This window comes from Coenobita brevimanus, chromosome 71 (genome assembly GCF_032717465.1).
Source record: "Coenobita brevimanus isolate Jiangsu-jjx chromosome 71, ASM3271746v2, whole genome shotgun sequence".
Lineage (NCBI taxonomy): Eukaryota > Metazoa > Arthropoda > Malacostraca > Decapoda > Coenobitidae > Coenobita > Coenobita brevimanus.
In genome coordinates, this window is record NC_137024.1 from 37,035,759 (window position 1) to 37,063,696 (window position 27,938).

The 27,938-nt window shown below is 42.2% G+C and overlaps 1 protein-coding gene across 1 annotated transcript in view; it reads left to right on the forward strand.

The window, feature by feature from the left end:
• The window catches only part of polo (Serine/threonine-protein kinase polo), a 290,744-nt gene that overhangs the window by 14,743 nt on the left and 248,063 nt on the right, over positions 1–27,938 (forward strand). The window contains exons 2-4 of the mRNA XM_080277925.1: positions 9,617–9,841; positions 23,150–23,367; positions 25,358–25,453. Of these exons, the coding sequence (XP_080134051.1) occupies positions 9,617–9,841; positions 23,150–23,367; positions 25,358–25,453 (539 nt within the window). The remainder of the gene's footprint in view (positions 1–9,616; positions 9,842–23,149; positions 23,368–25,357; positions 25,454–27,938) is intronic.

Sequence of the window (27,938 nt, forward strand, 5' to 3'; positions counted from 1 at the left end):
GTTGGGTTGAAACAGGGATGTGTCATGTCTCCATGGTTGTTCAATCTGTACATGGATGGGGTAATAAAAGAGGTACAAGGTAGGGTAGTGGATGTTGGAGTGGTCCTAGTGAGAGAGGGTAGTGTTTGGAAACTCCCTGTACTGTTGTTTGCAGATGATACTGTGTTGTTGAGTGAAGACGAAGGGGAGCTGCAAGGCTTGGTGGATGAGTTTGGGAGAGTGTGTAAGAAATGGAATCTAAAGGTGAATGTAGGGAAGAGTAAAGTGATGGTCTTTGAGAGAGGTGAAGTCAGTGAATGTACAGCGAGGTTGGATGGTGAGGAATTGGAAAATGTGAGTATGTTTAAGTACTTGGGTAGTGTGATGAGTAAGGATGGAGGTTTTGGAGGGTGAAGTGCTTGAAAGGGTACAGCAGGGAAGAAAGGTTGCTGGTTCTTTGAAAGCAGTGATAAGAAACAGGGAAGTGAGCATGGAAGTGAAAAAGTTACTACATGACAGTATTGTGATACCAACTCTAACTTATGGAAGTGAAGCTTGGACATTGTTGGAAGGACACAAGTCAAGAGTGAGAGCAGTGGAAATGAGTTATTTAAGAGGAGCCTGTGGAGTCACATGGAGAGACAGGCTGACGAATGAGGATATAAAGAAGCGTTGTGGTGTGGATGTGGATGTGATAGGAAGTGTTATGAGGAACACACTGAGGTAGTTGGTCATGTGGAGAGGATGGAGGGTGATAGACTGACGAAGAGAGTGTATGTGAGTGAGGTGGAGGGGGAAAGAGGGAGGGGGAGGCTGAGGATGAGATGGAGGGAGGTGTGAGTTGGGAGCAGGGCAGTGAAATGGTGGGAGACAGGGCGACGTGGAGGTGATTTGTTTGTTGCCACCCCAAACGGGATTGAGGCGTCTGGGAATATATATATATATATATATATATATATATATATATATATAATATATATATATATACACACACAGTATTAGTGGTAGGTGGTGGCAACCATCATCCACTCACTTGATGTAGTGCTGCCTACTTCTTCCTTAGCCTTTATCATTCTTTTTCTGTGCCTGCCCTCATCTCTTCCTATTTCTCCCATCTTTCCTGTCACTTCTTATTGCTTTTCTTTTCTTTACAGGTGGCTTTACATTGAGTGACAAGCCAGATGGTTTCCTGTAAGCCAAGAAACCATTTACAATGCTGGATGGTAACCATATAACCGAACCATACGTGCTCCCTACATATCAATTAGTGGGTTGGTGGAGGGTTAGTGCCCCTCCCTGTAAAACTAATAACTCTAAGTTTAATGGCCACCCCTTATGGGATTGTGGTGTCTGGCAATAGATAGATAGATAGATATTATATATGTACAGGTATACCTTGATATGCGATACCCCGGCTTAATGATGGGAGTAGAAATACCACCATACCCCACCTAACGATGGGCAACCCCCAGTTTGATTATTATTATTATTATTTTTTTTTTTCCGATTTTGATGATATTTTAGACTAAAATTGTATTTAGGTTGATGTATAAACTGTTTTTAGACTTAGATTTATGTGTTTTGGAAATAGGTGGGGTGAACATTGTAAATTTGGGATACAGTTTAATAAGCTTTCATTTTCCAGACTTATATTTGACGATTTTCTGGTTTTATTTCTTGGTTTCAGTGAGTTATTTACTGGTGTTAGGCATAGGTTAGCTTTTTTTTTATGGCTGTTAGGCCATTTAGATTGGCTTTATACTTGGTTTTGGACTCATTTGGGTGGGTTCAGGGCTTGGTTGAGGGGGAAACCCAAGGCTCAAAAACGCATCCCTATACTTTACATGTTAAGTCTACCCCGAAATGTGATACCCTGCCTAACGATGGGTTTTTCCTTAACCAATTGCATCGTTAAACCAAGTTATACCTGTATATACTAGTACGGTAGTCCCTTATTTATCCAGATGTGCTCATTATCTGGACGCTGGACCTTGGCTCTATTAAACCATTATTTGGATTTACATGCCATTATCCAGATGTAAAAGTCCCCAAAACCTTCAGCTGGCCAGCCATCATGTTCAAACATTCGGTATTATGGCAGCTGGGCTCAAGCTGTGAGTGGGAAGTAGGCTGTGTAACCCACAACTAGAGCTAAAATATCCATCCACCCCTGTACTGAATGGCCAAAGTCGCATGCTCGTCTGATCACTCCCAACGAACCACCTGCACCTGAGTAATACGAATGTAACCCACAAGTGGTGTCAAAACATCCTACGCATCCCCACCGAATGTCCAAAGTAGCACGGCCACTGGGCTAAGTCTTTCCTAACTGCCACTGAGATTGTAACTCAGACCGTAGGCCATGAGTACATGTTTGGTGACAGCTGCTGTCTGCCTCATTACCGAACGTCCAAAGTTGCCCGGTCACCAGGAATTGTGTTTCCGCATGGCCACTGGACGTCTAACAGACTGCAAGCCATGAGTAAATGTTCAGTAAAAGCGCCTGTCTTCGTGACGGAAGGGTGAAAATCTTGCCCACAGCCTCGCTTCTCCCCTCCTCCCATCCCTCCTCCATACCCTCCCGGCTTCCCCCTCATTCCCTACCTTCGTCCATGGTGATAGCACTAACTCATGAGTTTTTATTTTTTTTTGCGATTTATTCAACTACGATTAGTCATATTGAAATTCCGCAAAATCCACGAGAAAGCTCATGAAATTCTGCATCTAGACATATGCTTAACCCTCAGAAGGTGCTGGCAGAATTTTGCTCTAGGATGGTGGGAAGTTATGTGAACGTAAGTTTTATTCCTGAACTCTTTATTCTCACTGCATTTCTGTGCCTTCACTTATCAGTGTGTTTTATCTTATAGTATAAACACCAGCAAAGATGATGGTATACTATTTATGCCAATATAACCAATTTCAGGTGGCATATTTGGCTGTGGATTTTTTTTTTTTTTTTTTTTTTTTTAAAGCTCCAGGAGGAATCACTCGTCACAGATAACTGATTTTCAAACCGTCTTCAGGTTTTTTATGGCTTTTTGTTGTTATGTGTTGTTTTCTTGATGTTTTGCATTATTACAGATAATCCTATACCGGGTATGTGTTTTGATGTCTCAATATGGCAGAGTGACCAGAGAAGATGCCAAAATTAGGAGGGGTACTGAACATAGCCACAGTAGTGTATAGGTAGTTTTTTTTTTTTTTTTTTTTTTTTAATGGTTTTCTTGGTGTTTAGCATTACTTTGGATATTCCTGTGTGCGTTTTGATATCTAAATATGGCATAGTGACCTGAAAACAGTGCCAAAATTAGAAGGGGTAGTGTACATATAGTAGTGTAGTGTTTTTTGTTTATTTTTATTTTTTTTGTTTAGCATTATTTTGGATATTTTTGTGTGTGTTTTGATGTCTAAATATGGCAGATTGACCTGAAAACAGTGGCAGAATTAGGAGGGGTACTGTACATACAGTAGTGTATAGGTAGGGTGTTTTTTGGTTTTTAGTGTTTTTTCTTTTCATGGTTTTCTTTGTGTTTAACATTACTTTGGATATTCCTGTGTGTGTTTTGATGTCTAAATATCCCTGAATGACCAGAAAACACTGCCAAAGTAAGCAGAGATACTGTACAAATAGGTTAGGTATAGGTTGGAGGTTGGGTATAGGTAGGGCCTGGGTAAAGTAGGGGGAATAATGTTCATTATCTGGATGTTGCCACTACCTGGACATGCCATTGGCTCTGTTAGGTCCGGATAAATGAGTGATTACTGTGTGTGTGTGTGTGTGTGTGTAATTGTATTATATATACCAGTGTATATATATATATATATATATATATATATATATATATATATATATATATATGTAATCCCTGTAATAACCAGACACCAATTCCCGAACATTTTGGGCCCAGGCCTTTGGGACCGCCCCCCAGGGGGGGGAAGGACATTTTTCAATCGTACTTTGAACTTGGCGTGTGGTGCTGAACAGCTGTGTTTTCGTGCTTAGTAGTGGCCCCCTGCTTCCTCCCCTCCCCAGTTCCTGCCTAATTACCATTGTGACTAGATGCTCGTAGTAGTGGCTGCCACATGTACTCGTTTTTGAGAATAAGCAGTGAATAAACTGCAATACCTCACCACTAGACCACATGGGAATTTACAGTGTTGTGCTGTGTTAGGAAGAAATTTGATTTTAGAGTGCAAACTGGTATGTTGCAACTGATGTGGGACAAGTAAAAACACTGTGTGCAGTGTTAAACCGTTATAATTCACAGTGCAAAGGTTTAAGTGCAGAACAACACTGGATTACTTACTGTACATGCTTCAAGAGCATTTTCATCACTGCCAGAGCCTTAGAGGAGGCGGGTTAATCTTCGTAACGGCCACGGACGTGTTGTAAGTACCCTGTACACTGCTAAATATTTTCCATACTTCTTATTCCTTATTCTTTGGTTCCTTTTCATATATTTCATGCTTTCTGTCCCTTATTTGTGTGAATAGGGTCTTAAATAGGTGCTATGCATATCCAGTCGGGAGTTATGTAGGTGGCTTTCTGAGGTAGGCTGGGTTAGGGTCCATAAGTACCTGTCCAGGAGGCATTTTCAAGTCCCGGACAAACCCAATTTCTGGTCATGCCTTTGGCTTCATTGCATCGGTTATTGGAGTGATTACTTATATATATATATATATATATATATATATACGAATCCACCCAAGGGTCATTGGTACACATCAGGAAGGGCATCTGGTCATAAAATGCTACATGCTCCAGTCCAAAGTCCTCTACCCAGGGGCAACACCTTAGCCCTTCGGGGATACCTGGCATAAAACCAAATTATTATTTATATATATTATTATATATATATACTGTATACATATATATCTTACATACTATATATACACTCAATCCTCGTAAACCACGTGTTCATAAACCACGGATTCGTAAACTGCGGCAAAGTGGCTGTCAGGCTGCCGACACCCTTAAATCGCTGTTAAGTCACGAAAATCGTGGATCTAGGCACCAAAGTGAGCCTTTTCTGAGGAGAATCGTAAACCGCGACATTCAATTTGATAACCGCGACCCAACAACCAATCACCACCTGTCCCTGGTGGCAAGTCTGCATCTAATGCCGCCATGTTGTTGTTGTTCTGCCCACAAACCTGCACAGTACAGAGCATCACCATGCAGTACGAGAACTACCTGCCTTTTTTTGTGCACTTTCCCCCCACCTCCTACCTTCCATGGACCCTCCCAAACCCCCGAAGAAGCGTTCTAAGCACTGTGGCATCAAGAAGCAGCCGCCGTTGTCGTACAGTCAATGTTTGGAGCTCATTTGTCGTGTTGAGAAGGGAGAGAAGTTTGCAAGCCTAGTGAAAGACTTTGGGAGGACCGAGTCGACCATAAGGACGATCTACAAAATCTACAGCATCAGTCATCTTTGAGGGCTTCCTAAGGGAGGCTGAGGAGCTGGAGAAGAGAGAACAGCATGAGGGAGCACCCCCACCTCGTGCTGAGAGGTTCTAAGTTCTTTCCAACACCACCCAACTTCATTCACTTAAGCAATATCGCCATAGGTTTAAGGTGAGATCCCTTAACATTGCTTATTTCTATTAAATACATGCACTGAATATTCCTTAATTTGTATGTTTGTGTTTGATGGTGCCTAGACAGATGTATGTAGGGTGCTTTGGGGGGTGGTTGGCCAAAGTCCAGACCATAATTAATTTTTCACATAAGAGTTATTATTTATAAACCGCGGATTTTGTAAACCGCGGCAGTGGTCCAGACCCAAATTGCCGCGGTTTACGAGGATTGAGTGTATACATATACCTGTATATATATATATATATATATATATATATATACTGGAGCCTCTGTAGTACAGTGGTAGAGTGTGCGTTTCGTACACGAGTGAGCCAGGGTTCGCGCCCCACCAGGGCAATTAACTTTGGGAGTGTTCACCCGGCCATGTACTGCATTGGCGGACACAAGGGGTGCTGTGGTTGAACCAGTGTCGCTTACTATAAAGTATGCTTGCACCCAGTCGTCTTGCACAGGCCGATTACACTTGGTTCACAGACTACACACACATCCATAGCCACTCCAACACTACAGTTACACTCACAAGTACTTCTTACCCTACATACAATCTCTACCAGACAGCCTAAGCGACTTGGTAGAGATACATTGGCTGTATCATCTCCACTTCGATTGGGATAGGCCGGTCCTGCAGTGGACACTGAAATGGCTAATGATGATATATATATATATATATATATATATATATATATATATATATCTATCTATATATATATATATCTATCTCTATCTGTCTACCTATCTCTCTCTCTCTCTCTCTCTCTCTCTCTCTCTATACTGTACTGTAAGTAATCCCTATACTATCCAGACGCCCACTTACCGGACATTGTGGACCTGGACCTTCAGATCCCCCAAATTGCCAAAATTAGAAGGGAAAAAAAAAAATCCCCCCCCCCCCCAAATCCCCTCCCGTAATTTGAAATTGCCGCGTGGCGCCGAACAGCTGTTCACACCATGGCCCCTTCACCCCTTCCTTCCTTCCCCCTCCCCCCCTCCCCTGACAGGGTTGCCATTTGGTATTTTTCATTACCAAATGTGTGCCAGTTTGGTAATGAAAAATTTGTTTGGTAATGAATCAGAATAATGCATTACCAAATGGATTTTTCACATGTATGAGGATACACAGGATGGAGATGGTGGATTGTTTGCTCTCTCTGATTAATCTGCTAGCCTACATAGTGTGAAAATAATCAACATGCTGTTAATTATAAGGAGAGTGATTACATGTATTTCCACTTATATATAGAATTAGCGAAGAATAAATGCTAGCTTTACGAATTTGGTAATGAAAAGTTAAACTTGGTAATGAAAATTGAGGAGTTTGGTAATGTGGCTGTTGCGATCTGGCAACTCTGTTTCCCCGTCACCAACACTCCAACAGTTACTGCTTAACTTCGATTGCGAGTGGATACTTATCGCAGTGGATGTCACACGTGCTCATTTTTTTTGTGAATAAACTGCAATACCTCGCCAGTAGGCCACACGGGAATTTACAGTGTTGTGCAATGTTAAGAAATTAGAATTTAGAGTGCAAAGGATTAACTGTGGACTGCAAACTTGTGGTTGAAACTGGTGGTTGAAACTGGCGTGGTGCAATTAACAATGTGCAGTGTTAAACAATTATAACTCACAGTGCAAAGAATTACTGTAAGTGCAGCACAACGCTGGACTACTGTACATGCTTTAAGAGCATTTTCACCACTGCCAAAGCCTTAAGAAGGCAGCCACAGTCGTGCTGTAAGTACCCTGGCTGAGGTACTGTCACTTCTAATTCCTCATTCTTTGGTTCCTTTTCATTTATTTCATGCTTTATATCCATTATTGGTGTGAATAGGGTCTTAAATAGGTGCTATGCATATCCGGTAGGGAGTTATTTAGGTGGCCTTCAAAGTTAGGCTGGGTTAGGGTCCTTAAGTATCAGTCCAGCAGGCAGGTGCCCACTTTCCGGACGGGACCACTTTCCGGACATGCCTTTGGCTCTATTACATCAGATAGTGGAGGGATTACTGTATATATATATATATATATATATATATACACCATATATATATATATATATATATATATATACATATATATACATATATATATATATATATATATATATATATATATATATACAGGTATATATATATATACATATCATATATATATGTATATATATATATATATATATATATATATATACACACTCAATCCTCGTAAATCACGGCAATTTGGGTCTGGACCACTGCCGTGATTTATGAATAATAACTCTTATGTGAAAAATTAATTTGGGGCTGGACTTTGGCCAACTCACCCCCACAGCACCCTACCTACACCTATCTAGGCACCATCAAACACAAACAAACAAATTTAGGAATATTCAGTACATGTATTAAGGGATCTCACCTTAATCCAATTATGAAATTGCTTAAGTGAATGGAGTGGGGTGGTGTTGGGAAGAACTTAGAACCTCTCAGCACTTGTTCTTCCCAAATTCTTTCGCCTGCTTTGAAAAATTCTCTCCCCTCTCAACATGACAAATGAGCTCCAAACATTGACTGTACAACAACCGCGGCAGCTTCTTGACGCCATATTGCTTAGAGCGCTTCATTGGGGGGTCGGGAGGGGCCATGGCAGGTAGGAGGCGGGGGGAAGTTGCATAAAATAGGCAGGTAACTCTCGTACTCCATGGCGACAGTCTGTAGTGTGCAGACTGGCGGGACAACAACAACAACAACAACATGGCGGCATTAGTATGCACTTATGCCACCAGGGACGCGCGTTGATTGGTTGTTGGGTTGCGATTTTTAGTTTGAATGATGCGGTTTTATATATATATATATATATGTACTGTATATATATGTACATATATATATATATATATATATATATATATATATATATATATACACACACTCAACCCTTGGCTATCACGGGTTCCGCTATAGTGTATTTCGCTATCACGCCAAAATAAAAAACTACCCAAATACCTTTATCACGCACTAAATGCACGCTATCATGCACCGGAAATGCTCAAAATTTTCAAGAAGGCCGGGCTCCGGTGCTCCGCCCAGCCAACAAAAGCTTCACTCCGTGATAGGTCGTGTGACATCAGCGCCAGCCAAGTGCTGATTGGCCGCTGACCGAGTCTCCTGCCTGCCAAACCATTCAAGTGCGCACCCTCAGACTGTGAACAGTGACAACGAGAACAATAACCTTTTTTATGATATGACCATGGCCAACGTACCCCCTCCCTGTCCCACTACCATCACCCAATAATGCTGCGGCACCTGGCAGGGAAATAAAAGAAAAGGAAGAACCTAAGTTATGCAGATAAACTGGAAATGTGAAACTTATAGACAATGGAGAGACCAAGCGAAGTGTGGGGAAGAAATATAACATCAGTGAGGGGTATTTATAAGAATCATGATCACATCATAAAACATGCTCATTTTTGGACTATTGTATGTTAATATGTGGTACAAAATGGGTATCTTAGGGGTAAAGATTGAGATCATGGCACCAATTAGAATTATTTCCATAAGTTCTTCAATTCGGCTATCACGGTTTCGGCTATAGCGCAGCCATAGCAGGACCAAATGGGAGTGATAGCCGAGGGTTGAGTGTATATATATATATATATATATATATATATATATATATTTATATATTTGTATATATCTATATCTATCTATCTGTCTATATACAGTATATATGTACAGTATATACATATACAGTATGTATGTATATATATATATTTCATTCATTCATTGCCAGACGCCATGTATCCCAGACAGGGTGGCCAAGGGCTTAGAGTTAATTGTTTTACAGGGAGGGGCACTAATCCTCCACCAACCCCACTTGACGTAGGGATGCCAACAGCATCTGGTGTTCCCAGGCGGTCACCCATCCAAGTACTAACCAGACCCAATGTTGCATATATATAAATATATATGTATATAGGGCTTTGCAAGTTACTATGAACTAATGCTCACATTTTTACAGTAATATGTCCTGTGTTCTCTTCTGGTTAATAAATAATTTTCATTTTTTCAGGGGGGCTTTGCAAGATGCTATGAACTAACAGACTTAAAAACCAAGGATATCTTTGCTGGGAAAATAGTGGCCAAGTCCCTGCTAGTGAAATCTACACAGAAGGAGAAGATGTCACAAGAAATTTCCATCCATCGAAGCCTCAAGGATAAACATGTTGTTGGATTCCATGGTTTCTTTGAGGATTCTGACAATGTTTACATAGTTCTTGAGCTGTGCCGGAGAAGGGTAAGCAGCTTTCCATAGCTATACGTTGTTTCAGCTTAAGAAGTATTTCTAATTTCATAGACTCTTCGGTAGACCTTTTCATCAGGCTATGTGTATGTGCTGTATTATGCTCATTTTATTTTGTTTCTTGCTCCTATGACTGCCTCTTGTACCATTTTTTTTTTTTTTCCTCCCTTTATTGTGACATTTTCCTTTTCTGAATAACCAGAATACTGCTATATATAGTACTGTAGAGTTTATCATTATCATCCTTCCCCTTATTCCCATTAATACACTGAGTGGGTAAGATTCAGAAGGAGGAACAGGAAGGCTAAAAAATATGAAAACCACTATCAGCAAGGTGCTCGGTGGAATGTGCCACATATCATTCAGACCTTTGAAATTATTATTTCTACCCTCCAGACTGTTGTAATTATCAGTTCGACCCTCCAGGTCAGAGTATTCATCCAAAAATTGTGCTCCATGGTATTTGTAAGATGGAGATCATAGCATTGACTATCATTTTAAGAAATGAGGTTTAGCCCTTGTTTTGGATGACTTCCTGTGTATCAGTGAATTTCATCCATTCATTTCTGTCTTTTATCAGTTTTTTTGCTTCTTCATCCTTTTATATTTGACCTCTACATTCAGTTGTCATTTCTTGGCTTCTTTTTGAATAGTCCATATTACATTCAGTTCCACATCAAGCTGCACACTAGCGTCCAAACACTAGTCTACCCATTCTATTATATATACATGCTTGGCAGGAATATTTAATATCCTTGGTGGTGTATGTGCAACAGAAAGAATTGGTAGGCATTTGTCAGTAACTGTACTGTACGGTGCAAATATTGTGTCATTGTGGGTCAGCCTGCTCCATGTTGGTATTTAGGATTCATAAACAAGAAGATGGCACAGATGTAGAGGAACTATTTATAAAAAAAAAAAAAAAAAAAAAAAAAAAGTCATTCAGGTCTTGTAGTCTTGAATTTTGCCTGACAAGCATGTAATTTCTGCCAGTGTTTTCATTGTTTCAGTTCATTAACAAGGACTTGTGGAATATTCGTTCTGTTAGCAATTATTAAAAATTGGGTTCAATGCTTGTCACATACTATAAACATAACATATATCAGCCATTCATCTCCTTTGTCAATACCTTTGCTTTCTCACCTTCCATACCCTTCTTTGTCACACATTCACATAACCATATCCATCCATCTTCCACTTTGATTTCTTACCCATTTCCCACTGTGAAGTGCAGATACAGTACCTGTTTTGTACTCTTTTCTATTCATTGTCCAGTATGACCTTGCCATCTACATCAAGCATGCTCAGCCATTTTGTACAGAAGGGTTGGCTTTAATCTAAGCAAGACTTGCAGGCCACAGTTCCGTGCTGTACTTTATTAGTTATGTCGGGTGAGAACACAAACAAAAACAGTGTAATGAAGTTTGGCTATACAGTATTTAGTCTAGAATGTATGGAGTGAAAGTTGTGATACTATGAACAGAGTAAGTTTCCATGATCTTTGTAACATTTGTTGTGAAGAGTATGTATGAGGGTGCTAAGGCTGCAGTGCATGTGGATGGTGAACTGAGTGAATTTTTCTCTTTGAATGTTGGGTTGAAACAGGGATGTGTCATGTCTCCATGGTTGTTCAATCTTTACATGGATGGGGTAATAAAAGAGGTGCAACACAGGCCAGTGGATGTTGGAGTGGCCCTAGTGAGAGAGGGTAGTGTTTGGAAACTCCCTGTACTGTTGTTTGCAGATGATACTGTGTTGTTGAGTGAATACAAAGTGGAGCTGCAAGGCTTGGTGGATGAGTTTGGAAGAGTGTGTAAGAAACGGAATCTAAAGGTGAATGTAGGGAAGAGTAAAATGATGGTCTTTGAGAGAGGTGAAGTCAGTGAATGTACAGTGAGGTTGGATGGTGAGGAAATGGAAAATTTGAGCATGTTTAATTGGGTAGTGTGATGAGTAAGGATGGAAGTTTGGAGGGTGAAGTGCATGAAAGGGTACAAGAAGGAAGAAAGGTTGCTGGTTCCTTGAATGCAGTGATAAGAAACAGGGAAGTGAGTGTGGAAGTGAAAAAGTTACTACATGACAGTACTGTATTGTGATACCAACTCTAAAGTATGGAAGTGAAGCTTGGACGTTGTTGGAAGGACACAAGTCAAGAATGAGAGCAGTGGAAATGAGTTATTTTAGAGGAGCCTGTGGAGTCACATGGAGAGACAGGCTGACAAATGAGGATATAAAGGAGCGTTGTGGTGTGGATGTGATAGGAAGCGTTATGAGGAACACACTGAGGTGGTTTGGCCAAGTGGAGAGGATGGAGGGTGAGAGACTGATGAGGAGAGTGTATGTGAGTGAGGTGGAGGGGGGGGAGAGGGAGGGGGAGGCCGAGGATGAGATGGAGGGATGGGGTGGAGAGGTATATAAGAGAGGGAGGTGTGAGTTGGGAGCAGGGCAGTGAAATGGCGGGGGACGGCGACGTGAGAGATTTGTTTGTGGCCACCCTGTACGGGATTGAGGCATCTGGCAATAGATAGATAGATAGATTATGTATGTATTTAGTGGTTGGTGGGAGACACTCACCATCCACTCACTTGATGTAGTGCTGCTGTTGGGTGCCTGCCCTTTGCTCTCTTCCTTCCTACATTCCATCCTTCTTCTTCTTTCTTTGCTTCATTCCTCTTCCTTCTGTTTGTCGGTGACTCTACAATGAGTGATGAGCCAAATGTTTCCTGTACACCAGGAAACCGTTCGCAACACTGGGCGGTAACCATATAATCAAATTATGGCACCTGGTGGTTTAGTGAGCAATTAAGGTGCTCCATTTAGATTAAGCAGGTTTATTGCTTACATAATGCCACTCAGGGATATGTGAGGCTGGTTGCTCTTATCTTAAATGTCAGGACCAACATGCCTACCCACAGGCTCCAACGCTCCTCATGGAACAACGCTGGATTAGATGATGAATGTATGAATGAAAATAATTTTGAGATATACAGTACTAGAATGTACAATAGTCAGCTAACAAATTAGGTTGTTGCTGTTGAATAAATGTGATATATCTGGTTCAGTAGATCCATCAACTGCAGGCAAGCAACCAACCCTGCAGGACCTTCCCATGCTGTGAACTAATGTTCTCTTGTGGCAGACAGTGCCTCACCACAGTAAGGCACGGGGAAAGAGTGTGAAGGTTTGGTTCCCAAAACACCACCACATTTGCATCTCTTCACCCACATAACCTGACGACTGTGGCATTAGGTTTCTGGTCAACTCCCCGCATGTGCAGAAAAAAGGGGGATTTTTTGTTTTGTTTTTTTGTTCTCAAAAATAAATTTTTTCTCCTGTGAAATGAAAGAGTGCATGGAAAAGTATAGGAAAAACAAATATTAATGGTACCTATAGTTCATTATTTACCTTAGCTCAGCCATGGTGAAGTAATGAGGACGTGGAAGAAATATGTAGTGTGCCCGTTTAAAAAAAGGCATGCTCATGTGATGTACATTGCAGCTACAAGTTTTCCATTATATGAAGTACATCGCAGCTATCGGGTTAACTGGGGGAACCATGGTAGGCTCCACATCACCCTGTTATTTAATTACATGGTTATTACCCAACATTGTAAATGGGGTCATGGGTTACAAGGAGCCATCAGAGCTTGCCATGCAGTGTAGAGTCACTTGAAGTGGAATGAAGAGTATTAAAAAGTGGTACAAAGGATAGGAGAGACTAAAAAAATGGGAGGGCAGTTTTTGAATTAAGATGATGATCAAACATTGGATTTAACAAGTTTTCAGATTGGAGTACACACTTCCCCTCAGTATTTTTGTGACAGGGTTCCAAGGGAGGTGGTGAAGTGGGCAGTGAGAAAGGTTGGGATTGAGAAGTGGATGGTTAGAGTGGTTATGGCAATGTACATGGGTGCTCACGCCCAGGTGAGAGTGAATGGAGATTTGAGTGATGAGTTTTCGGTGAATGTTGGTGTGCATCAGAGTCAGTCTTGAGTCCCTTATTGTTTATCATGGTGCTTGAAGCTCTCACATGACCTCAGAAATGGACTCCCATGTAGCTGGCTGTGTGGCTAGCCTAAAGTAAGGACTAGTTAGAGAAAGTTCAGGGAGCTGTTGCCTTTCCTAACATTGAGAGGGCTCTCCTTCCATGCTAAAGAATTTTTGTAGTAGTAGTAGTAGTCGTTCCCAAGGCAGTCTGGCCGAACGTCTGAAGTCCCTTAGGAAGGCCACGGCCGGGACTGGGCTTTCCCACAGAGCACTCAAGGAGTGTATGTTGAGTTGTTGGCACAAGAGATTGTGTGCAGTGCAGTCTTCCATAATATGCTTAAAAGGATGGAGTGCTCTGTTTCATCATGGACAGGCATCAGCAACAGGGTCATCCAACCTCTTGTGACAACTCAAGAGGGCTGGATGATGCACACATCTCAGCCTGGCCAGGTGGACCCTGTCCTCACGAGGGAGATAGGATTCAGAAGGGTGGATGTCAAGAGGCTGTGCACGCAGCTGCGTGTTGTCTTTCAGTGACTGAATGGAGCGGCAAGTGACTTGAGCATGGATATGCTTCTGGATGCTGGTTTGAGGCAGGCGAGAGGGTAGAGATGACAGTACAGTATTTGGGAATGACATTGTGTGCTGGTTGTTGATATTCCTTGGTGTGTGTGGATGTGCTGCCATGTAGTGTAGTAGATGGTGTACGTTTGTGGAGGCTGCAGCAAGATATTTTTTTTATTTATTTATTTGTGTGTGTGTGTGTGTGTGCCTCTCATGTGTAGATAATCCTTGACTTTGAGGATTTTGGTTTCTTGGTGTAGGTGGTCTGTAGGTGTAGTAGCTGTGCAGCCTGTGATTATTTTTAGGGCCTTGTTCTGTATGGTCTGTAGGGTGTTGTAGTGTGTTTTAGTGAGGTTAGAAGCCCAAGCAAGGCTTGGATAGTTCATCACTGAACATATATTGTTTGTATACTGTGGTGGTGGTTTCTTTGGTGTGTCCGAATGTTGTATGGGCAAGTGACCTTTGGGCATTGAGTCTTGGTGTTATGTTTTTAATGTTTGTGATGTGTTGTTTAAATGACACTGATGTATTGTTTGTTACATCAAGTATTTCTGTGTGTGTGTGTGTGTGTGTGTGTGTGTGTGTGTGTTTTGTTTTGTTTCTTTTTAAAGGCTTCAACATGCTTGCATGCGTCGGCCTTGGTCACCTAATGGCGGCTCCCCATGCAGCACGATCTATTTCAGCCTCCCTGTTGTCTCTTAACCCTGAGGTCACACTTAATGACCTCATCCCATGACTTTCTCGGTCTACGCCTCATAACCCCACCCCTAATATTAACACTTCTCACCTTCCTCACCCAGTGATCATCCCCCATCCTCTCCACATGCCCAAACCATCTCAATCTACCTCTCCTCATCACAACACCAATTCACTCCAGTCCCATCCTACCTCTCAACTCTTTCATTGTAAACCCAGCCCCCCCAGATCTTGCACGCAGGAACGCACTACACATCCACCTAATCATTGCCATTTCTGTATGTCTGAACCTGCAAATAGCCTCCTCCTTTACTGCCCAGGTCTCACTACCATACAGCATTACTGTACACTCTTAACACATGCTGCATACAAAGACCCCTTAGCATGTAGGGAGAGTCCTCTCAGTGTCAGGAGAGGGAACAGCTCCCTGAACTTCTTCCAACCACTTCTCACCCTAGCCACAGAGCTTGCTCCAGCCCCACCTTCAGCACACAACATGTCTCCCAAATAACAAAACTCTTCCACACACTCAGGAGATTCTCAAGCAAGTTCAATCCTTTCACGCCTGACAGTCTCCACCTGCTCTCCCCGACACACCTTGCACATAAAATCAGCATTATCTTGCAGTCTACCCCTGATACCACTACATCTCTTGTGCACCCATTTATCACAAACACCGCACACGTTGGAATTACTTCCCATGCCCTTGTGGCAAACTGCACATGGCCACTCTCCCTCGTCTTTGACAGTAACGCCACCAACCCTAGGTATCATCAGTTTTGTTTTATCTGCATATACCCTTAAGCCCTTGTGCCCCATACCATCTCTCCACTTCCTAAACCTTTCCTCTGCCTCCCTTTCGTTCTCTGCAATCAACACCAAATCATCAGCATGCAACATCTCCCACGGGAGTCCATTTCTGAAGTCATGTGAGAGGGCTTCAGGTACCATGATAAACATCATGGGACTCAAAGCAGACCCCTGATGCACACCAAAATTCATGGAAAACTCATCACTCAAATCTCCATTCACTCTTACTTGGGTGCGAGCACCCACATACATAGCCATAACCACCCTAACCAGCCACTCCTCCAAGCCAAGCTTTCTCATTGCCCACTTCACCACCTCTGTAGGGACTCTTTCAAAGGCCTTTTCCAAATCAACGAAAACAAAATACAGATCCCTTTGTGTGTGTGTGTGTATGTCTTTGTGTGTGTGTGTGTGTGTGTGTGTGTGTGTGCGTGCATGCGTGCATGCGTGTGTGTGTGTGTACGTATGTGTGTGTGTGTGTGTGTGTGTGTGTGTAAGGGGAGTGTTGTTAATGGTGAGGTGTATTTGGCTGGGGTAGTTGTGGGTCTGTGGTGAACCATTCGTTAATGTGTTGAAGTAAGATTGGAGGATGTGTGCGACTGTTTATGTTTTGGTGTGCATGTGTAAGTGTTACGTCGTTTGCATAGGAAGCTATGATATGTGTATTTGTGGTGTGTGGGGTGTGGTTATGTCTTGCATGTATAGGTTAAAGAGTGTAGGGGACAAAATAGATCCTTGAGGGATGTCATTTGTTCTGATGTTCAGTGTCTGACCGGCAAATGTTACATATGCACATCTGCCTGCTAAATAGTTTGCCGGCCATCTTTTTGTGTTATTGTGCATGTTTGTGTTGAATATTTTGTTTGTGAGGTTGTGGCGGGGGATGACATCAAAAGCTTTGCTAATGTATAGTGTGACTAGGAGTGTTCTGTGTGGTGGCTTAGCTGAATTGATGCCATTAAAAAGTCTTTGTGTAAGGTCTGAAAGAAGAGTGTTTGTGGTGTGTAGCAGCCTGAAACTATGTTGTGATGGGGCTAGGGGGATGTGAGGTTTTACTGATTGTAATACCAATTGTCCAGTGACTTAGGATGGGGCGCAGAGGAGTGTGATGGGGTGGTGTGAGGAAGGTAACATGGGGCTTTTGTTAAGTTTGGGGATAGTGATAATAGTCCCATGCAACCAGATGTTGGGTATTATGTTGTGTGAGTATCAGTAATTTGATGTATTGGTGAGTGCTTGTATGCCTGGGGGTCCAAGATGTTTAAGGTGTATGTTGCTTATGTTGTCTGGGCCACAGGCAGATGAGTGCTTAAAGTTGCTAAGAATGTGCTTTGTCTTGTTGTAAGTGAAGGGTTTGAAGTCTGGGTCTGTGGGGAACTGTCTCTCGCTTTGGATGACACGTCGGCCGTCGCGATGGGGGTTTAGATGACTGATATGTGCAGAGTGATTGATGAGAGTGATTGCTTGTTGTTTGTTTAAGGATGTGGTGTCTGTTGTTGTGATGGCAGTGTGTGATTGTGTTGTGTTGCTGTTGGAGAGTGTAATGCTGTTTAGTGTTTTTTAGAGTTTGCTCGGGTTTGTTCTGTGATCAAGTGTTTGAAGATAATTATTATAATTTAGTGTTTGCTGCTCTGATATTGTTTATTTGAATGTTGAGTTCCTGTATTTGTTGTTTAGTGTCTTGTGTATGGGGTGGTGGGGGGTATTGTAGAGTGTCGCATTGACTGATGGGGCCTTGAATTTCAGGTGTGAAGTTGGGATTGTGTCCCTTTTTGTTGCCCTTAGGGATGTGTCGTTTGTTTGCATTTTTAATAATTGTATTGCGAGGATGCACAGCGGTTTTGATGTTTGTGATGGGTGTGCTGTTTAATGTTTCAAAGTGTTGTTCTGTTTCAATTGCAAAGGCCTCCTAGTTGGCTCTCTTATAATTAGTGTGTGTGTGTCTGTGGCCAGCTGGGGTGATTTTGGTTTTAGAATGATGATGATTGGAAGGTGGTCAGAGCCAAGGGGTTTGACCACTCCAGGATGTTGTGGGGGCGAGGTCTTGGGGGCAAAAGGTGATGTCTGGTGATGATGAGAGGAAGAGGGCTTGGTGTGGGATTTTTTTTTTTTTTTTTTTTTTAATGTGAGGAAGAAGGAACCAAAGGCCATGAGCCCACAAAACCATTCCTTCCAAGAGAAAAACAAAATATAAGAGAGAGCCAAATTCAAGATCCATTCATTTCGAGATGCCTGGACACACTGCGTTTGAAAGACTGGAGATCATAGGAAGCAGGAAATACAGACAGAGGGAGACAGTTCCAGAGTTGACCTGTTGCATAAATGAAGGACTGGGAGTAACGGTTAACTCTTGCATTAGAGAGTTGGACAGAAAAGGGGTGAGAGTTTGCTGCTAGACAGGTGCTACGCGCCCGTCGTAGAAGTGGAGGAATGCATGCAGACAGTTCAGAGGAACAGTGACCATTGAAGTATCGATAGAAAAGAGATAAAGATGCAACACTGCGGTGAAGAGACAGAGGTTGAAGGGAGTCAGTAAGAGGGGGAGAGTTAATGAGACGAAAAGCCTTTGACTCCACCCTATTGAGAAGAGCTGTATGTGGGGAGCCTCCCCACACATGAGAGTTGTACTCCACACAGGGGCGGATAAAACCCCTGTATAGAGTCAACAGTTGTGCAGAGGCAAAGAAGGAACGGAGTCGGCTTAGCACACCCAATCGCTTGGAAGCCGATTTTACAAGAGATGTAATATGAGCTCCAAGACAAGTCCTGAGCAAATAAAACCCCAAGCATGTTCAAGGATGATGCAGGATTAAGTTAAGTATTATTAAACATAAGTGGGTATACTTGTGGAAGATTTTGTCGGGTTGATAGGTGCAAAAACAGTCTTTGATGCATTAAAAACAACCAGATTATTTTTACCCCAGTCAGAGATATGAGCCAAGTCAGACATTAGGTGTGCCATAGCCTCATCCCTTGCCTGTTGAAATAACTGCTGAGATGGACGTTGTGGGAATCGAATGGAAAGGTGAAGGGTGGATTCATCAGCGTATGAGTGGATAGGATTAGATGTACAGCTTAGAAGGTCATTGATGAATAAAAGGAAGAGAGTTGGTGATAGGACAGAGCCCTGAGGAACACCACTGTTAATAGATCTAGGAGAAGAACGATAGCCGTCTACAACAGCGGCTATAGAACGACCAGAAAGGAAGCTAGAGATGAAGGCACAGAAAGAAGGATAGAAACCGTAAGAGAGCAGTTTGGAAATTAAAGATTTATGCCAGACTCGATCGAAAGCTTTTGAGATGTCAAGTGCAATGGCAAACTTTCCGCCAAAGTCCCGAAAGGAGGATGACCAGGAGTCTGAAAGGTAGGTGAGAAGATCGCCTTTGGAGCGTCCCTGACGGAACCCATACTGACGATCAGAAAGAAGGTTGTGATAGGAAAGATGCTTTAAAATTTTCCCATTAAGAATAGGCTCAAAAACTTTTGAGATACAGGATGTTAAAGCAATTGAGCGATAGTTAGAGGGTTGGGAATGGTCACCCTTCTTTGGGACTGGCTGAATGAGAGCAAACTTCCAGCAAGAAGGAAAGGTACAAGTTGACAGACAAAGGCGAAAGAGTTTGCCTAGGTAGGGTGTAAGCACAGAAGCACAGTTCTTGAGAACAACAGGAGGGACTCCATCAGGCCCATATGCCTTATTAGTACTGAGGCCAGGAATGGCAGAAAATACATCAGCTGAAGAAATTTTAATGTTAGCCATGAGGAAGTCAGAGGGGGGAAGTGATGGAGGAACAGCACCGGAATCGTCTAAGGTGGAATTGGAGGAGAAAGTCTGAGCGAAGAGATCTGCTTTATCAGTAGAAGAAATAGCTACAGAGCCATCAGAGTAGAAAAGAGGAGGGAAGGATGATGAGGTAAAGTTGTTAGAAAGGTTTTTGGCAAGGTGCCAGAAGGAGCGGGAAGAGTTCGAGTTGGAGAGTTGAGAACATTTTGTACGGATGAAATTATTTTTAGCAGAGCGAAGAACAGACTTAGCACAATTCCGGGCAGAAATGTATAAAAGATGTGATTCAGGGGTGGGTTGGCTCCGGTACCTTTTATAGGCCCTCTCCTTGTTGCGGACAGCATTAGAACAAGCGTGATTAAACCAAGGCTTTCTTGCGTTAGTCAAAGGATATGAGAAAGGAATGTATGCTTCCATGCCCGAGAGAATAACCTCCATAATGCGCAAGGCACACCCAGATGGCTCATGGTCATGAAAGCAATAATCATTCCAGGGAAAATCAAAGAAGTACTGCCTGAGGGCCTCCCAATCCGCAGCTCCGCTCCAAAGTGCCAGAGACGACGTTTTTTTGGAGGGTCCGCAGGCCTTACCGGAGTGATAGGACAGGTTAAGGTGATAAGGTTATGATCGGAGGAGCCCAACGGAGAGAAAAGATTAACAGTGTAAGCAGAAGGATTAGTTGTAAGGAAGAGATCAAGTATGTTGGAGCTCTCTCCAAGGCGGTCAGGGATACGGGTAGGGTGCTGTACAAGCTGCTCTAGGTCATTAAGGATAGAAAAGGTGTAGGCTTGTTCACCAGGTGGATCAGTGAAAGAAGAGGAGAGCCAAAGGTGGTGGTGAACATTGAAATCTCCAAGAATGGAGATTTCAGAGAAAGGAGAGGTGGATAGAATGTGTTCCATCGTAGAAGTAAGATAGTCAAAGAATTTTGATAGTCAGTAGAATTAGGAGATAAGTAAACAGCACAGATATATTTAGTCAGAGAATTACAGGAACTGCGGTAGGTGGTGGCGACCATCTTCCACTCACTTGATGTAGTGCTGCCTACTCCTTCCTTAGCCGTTATCATTCTTTTTTTGTGCCTGCCCTCCTCTCTTACTATTTCTCCCATATTTCCTGTCACCTCTTATTGCATTTCTTTCCTTTACAGGTGGCTTTACATTGAGTGACAAGCCTAATGGTTTCCTGTAAGCCAAGAAACCATTTACAATGCTGGGTGGTAACCATATAACCAAACCATACGTGTTCCCTACATGTCAACAAGTGGGTTGGTGGAGGGTTAGTGCCCTTCCCCGTAAAACAACTAACTCAAAGTCAAATGGCCACCCCTTACGGGATTATGGCGTCTGGCAATAGATAGATAGATAGATAGATGACAGGAATGCCAAAGCCAGAGTGTAGAGAATTCAGAAGAATCGAGTTCAGGAACACGAGAGCAAGATAAGTTGTTGCGTATATGTACACAACAGCCACCTTTGGCTTTGAAATGAGTATAGAGAAAGTAGGAGGATACAGAAAAGAGTTTGCTGTCAGTTGCCTCAGACAGCTGAGTCTCAGTTAGGAAAAGAAGGTGAGGTTTAGAGAAGGAGAGGTGGTGCTCAACAGAGCGAAAGTTAGAGGAAAGGCCACGAATGTTGCAGAAATGAAGAAGAAGAGAGTCAGACAGTGGTTCCAGGCACCTTGAGTCGTCACCGGGAGAGGGGCTGAAGGTGGGGGCATTTATGGTCCTCCCCCCTGGGGACTCCGAGGCTATGTTTTTCGACGCCATTTTTGAAAATTTTGAAAAGGAAGTGTGGTACTGTGCATGTAGTTTGGTGTTGATAATTGGAGAAACTTGTATTGGAGAGCATGCTAGTCTGCTCTCTGTGTTACTGAGACACTGAAAAAGTTCAGCAAAGGGGGATGGTCGGGACCTAGTCCCGAGGGCTGATGAAACGGGAGCTCCAGGTCTCCGTGTCATCAGCTTTCCATCCACCTTGGGAGTACTGTCCTGCTCGACTGGTGCTACAGTCTACTCCACTATGGGTATGTTGAAGAAGACTGTTGAAGATGAAAAGATTATCTGTTTGGGATTGTAATACTAGCCCTCTGTTTGTGTCAGGGTTGTTGACATAACAGGCCGATGCCTTGTCGTTGAAATCACCACCCAGGATGATGTTGGGTATGTTAGAGATGTGGTGTATTTGAGGAGAGTAATTGTGTGATACTGTGGGGGTTGACTGGGGGAGAATGTACTGTATGTATTGATGATTGTTATGAGTGATTTGTCGGCAGTGCACTTCTTAATTGATTGCATATCTGTTGTAGTGTCATGTGGGGGGGAGAAGTGATTTTGTGTGTGCACTAGTATCTGATAAGTTGATGAATTGGTGTACCAGGGTGATGAGTCAACTGCTACCGCTGTTGGCACGGCCATGTCTGATGGTGGTGAAATTATGAAGTGTATGTGTCTTTTGTGTTCTGCATAGTTTTGTTTCTTGTAAATTGTCAGTGTGTATATTTTGTTGTTTGATGATTTTTGTTTGTGATATGTGTTAGGAGTGTAATGTTGTAAGGTAGTGAGACCAGGACAGTAAAGGGAGAGGATTTTCGTAGGTTCAAACGAACAGAAATTTCAATAATTAGATGGATGTGTAGTGCGTCCTTGAATACGAGGCCCGGGGGGACTAGGATTGTGACTTCAGATCTGGGAGGAAGGATGGGATTTGAATGTATTGGTGCTGTGATGAGGAGTAGATTGAGATGATTTGGGTATGTTGAGAAGATGGTGAATGACAATTGGGAGCAGAGAGTTAGGGGTGTGAGTGTTGGGAGTAGGGCTGCAAGTGGCAGACCATAAAAGACCTGGGATAAGGTCATATATTATGATCTCAGGGGTATGGGACTGAATAGGGGGGCCACTAGAGATCGTGCAGTGTGAAGAGCTGCCATTAGGTGACCAAGGGCGATGTATGCAAGCATGTTGGAGCCTTTATAAATGATATGATGCAAAACTATACAAAATAATCAATATAGCCTGTGATTTCTTCTTGAGAATATTAATTTATAATTATTTGAATACCTTGTAATACTATTATCCAGTGGAAAATGTTGGATATTTTCCAACAGTCATCGTTTGTGGTGTCAGATTGTTTTGCGCCATGTATACACCAGTACGTTTTGACTGACTGTACCTGTATGTTTTTTATTCTACTTTAGTAGGTTTATTTGCTGTCATCTCTTCATTATTAACTACTGTACAGTTTTATAACTGATAGTATTTTGTACTTGAATTGCAACAGTAGAATTTCGTTGTTAGCTACCTTCCACTGGTTTGGGAAATTATTCGTAGGCAAAAGTAGGACAGTTTCATGTTGGAATAGGTATTTGAGTGCTACATGGTAGCTTGATACAGATACTGCAGTAAGAAAGAGACTGACATATAGTGTATATTTATCCTCACCCATGTTTCTTCCTCAGTCTCTCATGGAACTGCACAAGAGAAGGAAGGCACTCACAGAACCAGAGACACGTTATTTTTTGAAGCAGATACTTTCTGGTGTAAAGCACCTGCATGACAGGAAGGTCATCCACAGAGACTTGAAGCTTGGCAACCTTTTCATTAATGATGAAATGGAAGTAAAAATTGGAGATTTTGGCCTGGCTACTAGAGTTGGGTATGAAGGCGAACGAAAAAGGTGGGTATTGTCATAGTTTGTGTTTACATTTTTCTGTTTGAGTTAAACATTGAAATAAATACCAGCATAACAGTATTGGATGAAGTACTGATGTGCATGGAGAAACACAGTTTTTTCATTTATTTATTTATTTTGTTTTGACTGACAGGAGGAAGCAGAACTTATCCATTAAAAGGGAAAAAGAAAAGAAAATTTTGCTGAGAGTTGTTCAGGTGAGGTAGAACAAGGATTTTGAACACTTGAATGTTTTGTGAATAACATCATGGTCCATTTCACTTGGCATGCAGTTGATGATTTTTCTACTTCTTACTTTCTCTTGTTTTGTATCCGGATCTTACCTCACTCCATCTTTTAGATGGGATTAAGGATTGAGATGATTTTTATAAACCCTAAAGTGCACAGACCAAGGGTTTGTTCACATCCTTGTGTAAGTTCCACCTCAGATTTTTTAAACAGTTGTCTACTCACTCGATGTAGTGTTGCTCTCGTGTGTCTACCCTTTCCTCTCTTCCCTCCTTTTCTTCCTTCCTCTTCTGTCTTTCTTTACTTCATTCTTTCCTCGTCCTTCTGCCCACAGGTGACTTTACACTCCCTCATTTGTCTTTCTTTCCTTCATTCTTTCCTGTTCCTTCTGCCTATGGGTGACTCTACACTGAGTGACAAGCCAAATGGTTTCCTGTACACCAGGAAACCATTTACTATGCTGGGTGGTAACCATATGATCAGATTATGGTGCCTGGTGGTTTAGTTGGTAATCGCGGCGCTCAACTCGGAGAAGGCTTATATCTAAGCGGTGGTTGGGGTTATTGCTCACGTAATGCAACTCAGGGATGAGTGAGGCTGGTCACTCATCTTAAATATCAGGACCAGCATGCCTAGGCCTGGGCTCCTATGCTCCTAATGGGGCAGGGTAGGATTGGATGATGGATGGGTGGATTAAATATGTGAAGTGTACTAATGAGGGTAATGTAAGGAAGCATGGGATATGTTCGTCATGAGCTGCTAAGGTGTTAGGTTGAAAATTTTGTTGGCTTTCTCCAGTGTTCTGTTGCTTTACCAGTACGGTAACTGTTCAACCACATCGCGTATGATGCTGCCATGGTATTTTATATAAGACCTGTGTCTCATCCCGGAGATAGTATAAAACGTTTAGATTTTACATTGTGTCACGAGAAATCTAACTCTTATGTAAGTAAGATATTACATGTTCTGTAGATCATTATAGGTGAAAGATATATCTGCAATGCAGCGTTATTGATATTGTAATCGTTCATGTAGATAGACTTGAATGGTATTTGTTTGTGTGTGGGGAGGCTGCAAGGTGTTTCAGTGCCCACATTAATGCATAGGTGCAAGACTTTGGTGTGGCATATGAACTAAAATTCAGAATTGAGAGCAGTGGAAATGGGATTAATGATGAATGTGTGTGGAGTGCATAGAGTGAATAGATAAGGAATAATGTGATTTGTGACATGTGAAGTAAAGAAGTCTTTTGACGGTAGATTTGAAGTGAGAGTGCTTACATGATATAGAGAAAATGGAGGTATTGAGAAGATAACTGGATATGCAAAATGAATGTGTGAGAGTGGTATGTTAGCTGATAAGGCTAAGGAACTGACAAGGGATCAAGTTAGTTGAATGAAATATTGTACAGAGGAGCATGTGACAAGTGTTTGGCACCCCTTTGTTAATCTGATAGTCAGTTGATTGACTCACTCGGTAGGTAATATGAAGGGCATCTATAAAGAAGTGAAACAGACTATGTGCAGAGGGTTAGATCTGTGAAGTAGACCAGGATTCTGGGCACTAAAATGCTGAGTAAGCTAGTGTCTCCCCCATTTCACCGGACATACTGTTGATAGTTCTCACGCTTTCTTTGTTTTCTGAATGAAACCTCAGTCCATCCTTAGGTAACTAAAAAGAGGTCATGATGAAGAGGATGGTGATGAATACTCTTTGATTGTACTGAATAACATTTTTCCTTTTTCAGAACATTATGTGGCACTCCAAACTATATAGCACCAGAAATTCTTTGTAAGAAAGGTCACAGCTATGAAGTAGATATCTGGTCTATTGGCTGCATTTTGTAAGTATACAGTGTGCTTCTTGGAGAATATGGTTGGAAGTATTGTACTGTTAAGATTTAACTATTGTAGTTCATCACTTTTTCATCGATAGCTTTATCTGAGTGAAGTAATTAAAGATGAAGTTTGTGTCTACTTCACAGGTTATCATCATTAAACTCTTTGTTTGCCTCTGTGTGTGGTAGTTAGGGGCACCCACTATCCTTTCACTCGTTGTAGTGCTACCTTCAGGTGACTTCTGATGACAAGCCAGGTTACTTCCTATAACCCTAGAATTTACTACATTGGGTGGTTGTTTTATGACCAGTCCCTGGAATGGGAGAGAAGGAATATTGTCCCAATAATCCATGTGGACCTGAAGGTGAAAGTGAGAGGGTGGTTGGGATTAGAGATTCCTGATGCTCTATTCTTACCCTTGACGAAAGTATAGTAAGCCTCAGGTGTGAATCCTGCCTATTTTTCTTGGGGCTTTGGGCAGGCATAGGGCCCAGGGAAAATAAGCAGGTATGTATGGTGGTGTGGAATGAGATTTGTGAATGGTAAATTTAAGTACGTAGTACTGGGTAGTAGTCGATGTGTTGAAGAATGAGAGGTGTACTGTGATGGTTTTGTGTAAAATGATGAAAGGAAATGAATTTGATGAGTGGGAGGGCATAAAGTGTGCAAAATCATGTAAATATATGCATGAATGGAGTAAAGGAGGAGTTGCCTTGTTGATGAATGATGAATTGCTGAAAGATTATAAATGTATCAACTCGATATGTAGATCTCCTTTGTTATGGTGAAAGATTCACTGATTGTTATAAATGCACCTTGTAATAGAGGTGTTTAAAAAAAAAAAAAAAAAAAGAAGAAGAAGAAGAAGGAAGAGTTTTTGAAGCCAATAGATGGAATGATAGGACAGATGCCTTGGAGAGTGTTTCAGATAGGAATCCTGAAAGAGTGTTGACACTGGTTCTTTAAGTGAAGGAATGGGTCATCGTCAGGGGAGATTTGTAATGGACAGCAACTAAAGGACATGTGTCAGTAGAGAAGGTTATGCATTTGTGATTCATAGCTGTTTTAAGCAGAAGAAGCACACAGATATACATGGTTTAGGGAGGCTGGAGAGTGTTGAAAGGAGTGAGATTGACTGTATGCTTGTACAGAGAAAGGTGCTTGAATGTTTTGTTGACATGGGGGTGATAAAAGGATGTTTTCATGGCATATCAAATAATTTTATGGTCTCCAAGGTAAAACTGAGAGGAGTGTGGTGGATAAAGGGAAAGAGGATTACTCCATGTGTAGGCTGAAAGTGGAGAAGCTGAGAAATAAAGCATTGGCAGATGAATATGAGCCAAGTCTAATGGAGTAGTACTCCATGAGTAGACTGAAAGTGGAGAAGCTGAGAAATAAAGCATTGGCAGATGAATACGAGCCAAGTCTAATGGAGTTAAAGTATGTTCAGTAAATTGTAAGTGGAATTGGAAAACTCAAAGAATGCATATTAGGATTGTTTGGTCAAAACTGTTGAAGCTCTGTATGGTGTTGTGTGGGTAGTAGTTATCAAGAAAGGTACAGCTTGATAGGATGTTGGGGTTGAAAGAACAGTGAAAGAAAAGAAAGAAATGGCAAGGATTAATGCAAGAAAGTGGTTTAACCCCTAAAGTACTAACGGGATCAATTGATCCTTTTTCAGGATTATGCTAGATGCCGAATGTGATTGATAGAGGAACCTTTGTAGAAAACCGCAGATGCTAGGCTTCGGCCTGATTGTGACATAAATCGATGCAAACCAATGAGAACTAAGTCCTGACTAGGGAGGGGGGAGGGTCTGGGCCCCTACCCATGGTCAGGGGGATTCCCCCACTACCCTCTTGCCACCTTCCTCTACCTCAATACCTTTGTTCCCTCTCCCCCTCCCTTGCCTTTGACTGCCTCCTGTTCCCTCCCTCCCCCTCCTCCACCATCTTCCATCATGCCACCATGGTTCCCCCCCTGTCTCCCTGGGGAGGGTTATATCCCCCCTACCCACTCTCCACACCCCTGTACTCTCTCTCCGCCTGTCCTCTTTGTCTTGTCTGTCTCCCACCACTATACCCCTTTACCACCCCTCCAGGCCTCTCCTCACCCCCTGTAGTATGCCATCCGCTTACCTCCCCCCCCGTTAGAGTATTATACATCATTGTTACTATTCATGTCGTGTGTTTTCATTCAACATCAGATTATTGTTTGTGTAATTGCATACATTGATGCACAAAACATAGAATATATATTTTTCATGTACAGTATGTTTTTTATTTTGACAGCTACACAACTATGAGGGAAGGGGATGGGGGGAAGGAAGGTGGGAAGGGGAGAAGTGTTGGGGGGGGGAAGGGTGTTGGGAGTGAGTGAGGAACACCGAAATAATTATTTTGCATGCTGTTGTTTGGGGGGGGGGGGAATGTGCTGAAAAAATTCTGAAGGGGGGTAGGGGAGGAGGGGGATAGCACTAGCTTTTTATTT